The sequence below is a fragment of the Mandrillus leucophaeus genome, unplaced genomic scaffold (assembly GCF_000951045.1).
Source record: "Mandrillus leucophaeus isolate KB7577 unplaced genomic scaffold, Mleu.le_1.0 Scaffold11, whole genome shotgun sequence".
Classification (NCBI taxonomy): Eukaryota; Metazoa; Chordata; class Mammalia; order Primates; family Cercopithecidae; genus Mandrillus; species Mandrillus leucophaeus.
The window spans coordinates 4,213,307-4,220,832 of NW_012099209.1; the positions used below are offsets into that span (position 1 = coordinate 4,213,307).

The 7,526-nt window shown below is 49.4% G+C and overlaps 1 protein-coding gene across 2 annotated transcripts in view; it reads left to right on the top strand.

Moving 5' to 3' along the window:
* Nucleotides 1–66: 66 nt before the first annotated feature.
* The window catches only part of ZNF101 (zinc finger protein 101), a 21,784-nt gene continuing 14,324 nt past the window's right edge, over nucleotides 67–7,526 (top strand). The window contains exon 1 of one of the 2 annotated variants that reach the window (XM_011990872.1): nucleotides 67–125. Coding sequence is in view for 1 of the 2 variants with exons in the window: in XM_011990868.1 (XP_011846258.1) it covers nucleotides 883–885 (3 nt within the window). In the remaining variant the exon portion in view is untranslated. Of the gene's footprint in view, nucleotides 126–706; nucleotides 886–7,526 lie in introns of those variants that run through there. The other variant, XM_011990868.1, reaches the window with a different exon arrangement.

A 7,526-nucleotide genomic window follows, 5' to 3' on the forward strand; every position in this document is an offset into this window, starting at 1 on the left:
AGCAGCAGCAGCAGCAGCAGCAGGAAGGACCCACTGAGTACAGGAAGCCGACAGGGCCTGCTCTGGAAAACCAGGAGCTGTAAGGTCAGCCGAGAGAAAGGACAAAGAGACCTGAAGTCAATCATGTAAGTTTTATTAACCTGCTGGGCTGCCCTACCACAGTCAGAGGAGGCAGCCCCGCTTACAGACTACAGCAGGACTTTATAGGGCAAGGAACTGGGTCCAGGTGTGAGAACTGAGTCGGAGGTGCAGGTGTCCTGACCGCATCCTGGAGATGTTTTTGCCAGCTTTGTTATGCAAGGTGGACAGGTGTTCTGACCGCATCCTGCAACTGTCTGCCATTTCAGCTGAAGTCTTTTGAACAGTTACTGGAAGGGTCAGTGGGGAGGGGTTCTACTTCTAGCCCGGGGTGGAGTTGTGTGGAGGTCACAAAGGACTGTATTGTAAGACTTATGGGGGAAGGAGGGGAACAGTCTGGTTGGGTTGACCCTAACAGGAGCAAGTTCTGCTTCCATGCAAGCCCAAGTCTAAGGTCCCAGAGATAGTCCCGCCCTGCGAGGGGCTGCAGGTAGTACCTGTCTGTCACACCCCACACAGCTAGGATTCCGATCACTTCTCCTAGCCGCTCAAGCCCCAGGGGCGGGGCCTGGGGCGCCATCCAGTCGGAGGCGCTGTGGGGCAAACTGTCCAATCAGGTGCGCCGAGAGGAGGGGCAACTTCCAAAGCCGGAAGCGATCAGTTTTCGCGCTGGCCCACACGCGGGTCCGGGTCTTAGTTTCTCGGTGAGGCCCCTGGTGCCCCGGGTACCGCAGATTCTGTCCTGTGGGACCTGCTCTGGTTGATCCAGCCCCAGGGAGGACCCAGGAAACCCGGAAGCCGGAAATGGTGAGCGTGCGGAGTCGGGCGTCCAGAGACCTGAGGAAGAGCTGGTCGGAACCGGCAGTGGCGGGATCCGGGGCTCCCCGCGGCGACTGTGGGGTCTGGGACCCGAGTCCCCCAGGCACAGCTCGACCCTTGGTCCCCTCGGTCGCAGGGTGGAGCTTGACCAGCCGCCGGGACCCCGGGTGTCATGTCCCGGCCCCGGAGCCCTCTCAGGGCAGCTCCGCGCCCGCAGCGCCGCGTCTCCCCAGGTTGTGCTGGGGCCACAGGACGGTCTTGGGGGGATCCTGCCTCGGGTGTGGGGTTCGTGCGGGAGGAGCTGTGGCCTGTGGGGTCCCCAGTTCCTCCTCCTTTAGGCGGCCCCCGTTTCCTTCGGAGTCTTCCAAAGGTGTGGGAAACTGGGTTTCAAACCCACGACCCCGTCCCCCAGCCTCGCTCCTCCCAGGACTGCAGTAAATCCCTAAATTTCCCCGCATTCCTCAACCCTAAGTTCTCCCTCCACTACATTTGCTTCACATTATTATTATTTTCATTATTTCTATTATTTTTGAGACGAGGCTCGCTCTGTCGCCCAAGCTAGAGTGCAGTGGCACAATCTCGACTCACTGCAACCTCCCCCTCCCGCGTTCAAGTAGCTGGCATTACAGGTGCCCGCCAACACGTTCAGCTAACTTTTTATTTTTAGTAGAGACAGGTTCACCACGTTGGCCATGCTGAAGTCCTGATCTCAGGTGGTCTGCCTGCCTCGGTCTCCCAAAGTGCTGGGATTACAGGCTTGAGCCACTGCGCCCAGCGTTTTAATTGTCATCTTTTCCAAGGAGCCCTAGATGGCACTTCTTAAAAGGTTCGTTTTCCATTTGTGAACATTTCACATGCGAGCAAAGCAGAAAATAACCCCCAGACACTCCGATATTAAAAAAATCACTGTGCCTGCCCTCTTTTTACCTTCCCTAGGCGCGGACACCTTGTCAGACTGTCTTTGGGTGGAGGCTCCTCTTGGGAACTTCAGAGGGTATTGGGTCCTCAGCGCACCCTCCTATCTTACTGGTCCTGGGTTTCAGGACCGTCCAGGGATTTGTTCCAGCTGCCCTGGGAAGAACGGGTGAAAAGTCTGTCCTGGTGTGGTTAATCTTTCCTGATTGTTTGATGAGCCTCCTAGGGAGAAGTTCTTTCTTTTGAAAATAAATTTCCTTAGGAAATTCCAGAGGGAGTCCCTGCTGGCTCTTGGGGGTGGGGTGGGGCCAGAAACTCCCTTCTGAGGCAGCTCAGGCTGGAATGCAGTGGCACAGTCATGGCTTACTACAGCCTCAACCTCTGGGGCCCAAGCAATCCTCCTGCCTCAGGCTCCCAAGAAGCTGGGACCACAGGCATGCGCCATGCCTGGCTAATTTTTATTTTTTTTTGTAGAGACAAGGTCTCACTATGTTGCCCAGTCTGCTCTGGAAGTCAAAAGAGATTCTCCTGCCCAGGTGGCTCACGCCTGTAATTCCAGCACTTTGGGAGGCTGGGGCGGGAAGATCTCTTGAGCCCAGAAGTTTGAGACCAGCCTGGGTAACGTGGCGAGACCCCATTTCTACAACAAATACAAAAATTAGCTGGGTATGGTGGCGCATGCCTGTAGTCTCAGCTACTCAGGAGACTGAGGTGGGAGAGTCACCTGAGCCTGGGAGGTTGAAACTGCCCTTAGCCCTGATTGTGCCACTGCACTCCAGCTTGTACTACACAGTGAGACCCTTTTTTAAAAAAAGGAAATCTTCCATTATGGCTGCAGAATATGAATACATTCCCACAAAAAAAAGGCGTGGTAGGCCGGTTGAGGTGGCTCACGCCTGTACTCCCAGCACTTTGGGAGGCAGAGGCGGGCGGATCACGAGGTCAAGAGATAGACACCATCCTGGCTAACACGGGGAAACTCCCGTCTCTACTAAAAATACAAAAAAATTAGCTGGGCGTGGTGGCGAGTGCCTGTAGTCCCAGCTACTCGGGAGGCTGAGGCAGGAGAATGGCGTGAACCTGGGAGGCGGGGCTTGCAGTGAGCCGGAGATGGTGCCACTGCACTGCAGCCTGGGCGACAGAGCGAGACTCTGTCTCAAAACAAAAACAAAAAAGGTATGGTAGATACACAGAAATTACTGATTTACAAAGATTCACCAGCACATCAGCTCGTCTCCTTTGCAGGCTGGGGAATTTGTGATGGTGGATAACTGTTCTGTTTTGTGTTATCTGGATTTGACAGATTAATGCTGAGTCCTTTGGGATAAGTTTGGCAACATCTAGAAGTAGTCAGATATGATCTTTTGTTTACTGAATGGTTTATTACGGAAAAAATACTGAATGACATCTGAAAGTGATAGATACTCGTCTCTTTTCCTAAGGTTACTATTCCTACTCACAGGGCTCTCTCATGTTCTCATGTAATCACAGTTATTTCCCAGAGTTGCTGCCCCCTAATATTAATACCATCACCTTGGGTGTTAGGATTTCTTTCGTTTTTTTTTTTTTTTTGCGACGGAGTCTTGCTCAGTCGCCCAGGCTGGAGTGCAGTGGCGCGATTTTGGCTCACTGCAAGCTCCGCCTCCTGGATTCACGCCACTCTCCTGCCTCAGCCTCCGGAGTAGCTGGGACTACAGGTGCCTGTCACCACGCCTGGCTAAATTTTTTTGTATTTTTAGTAGAGACGGGATTTCACCATGTTAGCCAGGATGGTCTCTGTCTCCTGACCTCGTGATCCACCTGCCTCAGCCTCCCAAAGTGCTGGGATTACAGGCGTGAGCCACCGCGCCCGGCTGGGTGTTAGGATTTCAATGTGAATTTGGGGTTGCTGGAGTGCAGTGGCTCCATCTCAGCTCATTGCAAACTCCGCCTGTCAGGTTCAAGTGATTCTCCTGCTTCAGCCTCCTGAGTAGCTGGGATTACAGGCACCAGTCATCACGCCCGTCTAATTTTTGTATTTTTTTAGTAGAGATGGGGTTTCACCATGTTGGCCAGGCTGGTCTTGAACTCCTGACCTCAGATGATCCGCCTGCCTTGGCCTCCCAAAGTGCTGGGATTACAGGTGTGAGCCACTGTCCCTGGCCTTTTTTTTTTTTTTTGAGACAGTCTTGCTCTGTCATCCAGGCTGGAGTGCAGTGGTGCAATCTCAGCTCACTGCAACCTCTGCCTCCCTGGTTCAAGTGATTCTCGTGCCTCAGCATCCCAAGTAGCTGGGACTACAAGTACCTGCCACTATCCCTGGCTAATTTTTTTTTTTTTTTTTGAGATGGAGTTTTGCTCTGTTGCGGAGTGCAGTGGCGCAGTCTCGGCTCACTGCAACCTCCGACTCCCAGGCTCAAGCGATTCTCTTGCCTCAGCCTCCTGAGTAGCTGGGATTACAGGCACGCGCCACAGCGCCCAGCTAATTTTTGTATTTTTAGTAGAGACGGAGTTTCACCATGTTGACCATGCTGGTCTTGAACTCCTGACCTCAGGTGATCCATCCGCCTCGGCCTCTTAAAGTGCTGGGATTATAGTTGTGAGCCACCGTGCCCAGCCTAATTATTGTATTTTTAGTAGAGACAGGGTTTCGCCATGTTGGCCAGGCTGGTCTTGAACTCCTGACCTCAGGTGATCCACCTGCCTCAGCCTTCCAAAGTGCTGTGATTACAGGTGTGAACCACTGTGCCTGGCCTGATATTTTTCAGTATATACTTTTTTCATCATAATCATTTTATTCATGAGACATTTTCAGACTTCAAGAAAAATTTCAGTAGGCTTTGTTATTTTCTAAAAATTTACTTCAGCGGCTTGTAACTAGCAATTCAAGATGAACTGAGGGCAGGAACACTGGCAAACACCTGTAATTCTAGGTACTTGAGAGGCTGAGGCAGGAGGATCAATTGAGCCCAGGAGTTCAAATCCAGCCTGGGCAACATAGTGAGATGCCCATCTCTTAAAAAAATGTGTGTTTGTGTGTACATATAAAAATTATATGTATGATTTTATATATGTATTTATAAATTATATGTATGATTATATATTTATAAATTTTTTTTTTACTTTGGTGACAGAGTCTCGCCCTGTTGCCCAGGCTGGAGTGCAATGGTACAATCTCGGCTCACTGCAACCTCCGCCTCGCAGGTTCAAGCGATTCTCCTGCCTCAGCCTCCTAAGTAGCTGGGATTACAGGCGTCCTCTACCACACCCAGCTAATTTTTTGTAGCTTTAGTAGAGATGGGGTTTCACAATGTCGGTCAGGCTGGTCTCGAACTCCTGACCTCATGATCCACCTGCCTCGGCCTCCCAAAGTGTTGGGATTACAGGCGTGAGCCACCATGCCTGGCCCTATTGTTTTTGCTATTTTGGGTTTTTTGAGATTCTATATACATTTTATTTAATTAATTATTTTTTTTTTGAGACAGTCTCACTCTGTTGCCCAGACTGGAGTGCAGTGGCGTGATCTTGGCTCTCTACAACCTCTGCTCCCCGGGTTCAGGCGATTCTCCTGCCTCAGCCTCCCAAGTACCTGGGATTACAGGCACCTGCCACCACGCCCAACTAATTTTTTGTATTTTTAGTAGACACGGGGTTTCAACATGTTGGCTAGGCCAGTCTGAAACTCCTGAGCTCAGGCGATCCTCCCACTTCGACCTCTCAAAGTGTTGGGATTACAGGCGTGAGCCACTGTGACTGGCTGGTATTTTTATTTCTGGAAAAAAACAAAAAACAGACACGAGATTTTGATAGGGATTGTATTGAATTTGCAGATAATTTTGGGTAGTATTACCTTCCAAATAATGTAGAGTCTCTTTTTTCTTTGACACAAAGTCTCGCTCTATTGCCTAGACTGGAATGCAGTGGCACGGTCTTGGCTCACTATAGCCTCTGCCTCCTGGGTTCAAGCGATTCTCCCGCCTCAGCCTCCCGAGTAGCTGGGACTACAAGTGCATGCCACCACGCCTAATTTTTTTGTGTATTTTTATTAGAGATGGGATTTTACCATGTTGGCCAGGCTGGTCTCAAACTCCTGACCTTAGGTGATTTGCCTGTGCCTGGCGTTTTTTGTTTTTTGTTTTGTTTTGTTTTGTTTTGTTTGAGATGGAGTCTTGCTCTGTCCCCTAGGCTGGGGTTCAGTGCCATGATCTTGGCTCACTGCAACCTCCACCTCCTGGGTTCAAGCAATTCTCCTGTCTTAGTCTCCGGAGCAGCTGGGATTATAGGCACACGCCACCACACCTGGCTAATTTTTGTATTTTCAGTAGAGACGGGGTTTCACCATGTTAACCAGACTGGTCTCGACCTCCTGACTTTGTAATCCTCCCACATCGGCCTCCCGAAGTGCTAGGATTGCACACATGAGCCACCACACCCAGCCAAATAATGTAAAAAGTCTTTGAACACATGAACACAAGATATTTTTCAATTCGTGTCTTTAATTTCATTTAGCAACATTTTGTTATTTTCAGTGTACAAACAGTCTTTTGACTTCTTGGTTTGTAATTCCTAAGTGTTCAATTCTTTTTTTTTTTTTTTTGAGACGGAGTCTGTCACCCAGGCTGGAATGCAATGGTGTGATCTCAACTCAGTGCAACCTCTGCTGCCCGAATTCAAGTGATTCTCCTGCCTCAGCCTCCCAAGTAGTTGGGATTTCAGGTGCCTGCCACTGCGCCCGACTGATTTTTGTATTTTTAGTAGAGATGGGGTTTCACCATCTTGGCCAGGCTGGTCTTGAACTCCTAACCTTGTGATCCACCCGTCTTGGCCTCCCAAAGTGCTGGGATTACAGATGGGAGTCACTGCGCCCGGCCTATTCAATTCTTTTTGGTGCTATTGTTTGTGGTATTGTTTTCTTAATTTCTTTTTCTCATTATTCATTTATGGTGCATATAAATGCAACTGACTTTTTTGGTCTTGAGACAGTCTCCCTCTGTTGCCCAGACTGGAGTACAATGGTGTGATCTCGGCTCACTGCAACCTCTGCCTCCTGGGTTCAAGTGATTCTCCTGCCTCAGCCTCTCGAGTAGCTGGGACTACAGGCATGGGTTACCACACCTGGCTAATTTTGTATTTTTAGTAGAGATGGGGTTTCACCATGCTGGTCAGGCTGGTCTTGAACTTCTGACCTCAAGTGATCTACCCGCCTCGACCTCCCAAAGTGCTGGGATTACAGGCGTGAGCCACTGCACCTGGCCCCATTGTTTTTCATACATTGAACCATCTTTGCATTTTCTGGATAAATCTCTCCTGATCATGTCATATAATCCTTTAAATATGGCAGGTATGATTTGCTAGCATTTATTGAGGATTTTTTGCATTTATATTCATAAAAGACATTTGTGGTTTTCTTTTGTAGTGTCAGCATAATTTTGACTTCATAGAGGGAGTTTGGAAATGTTTCCTCTTCAGTTTTGGAAGAATTTGAGGAGGATTGATAGCAATTCTTTTTTAAATATTTGGTGGATTTCAGCAGTGAAACTCTTTGGTGTTCTGGGTTTTGTATTTGTTGAGGTTTTTAAAATTATTATTATTATTTTTGAGATGGAGTCTTGCTCTTTTGCCCAGGCTGGAGTATAGGTGGCATGATCTTGGCTGACTGCAACCTCTGCCTCCTGGGTTCAAGCGATTCTCCTGCCTCAGCCTCCTGAGTAGCTGGGATTACAGGCATGCACCAC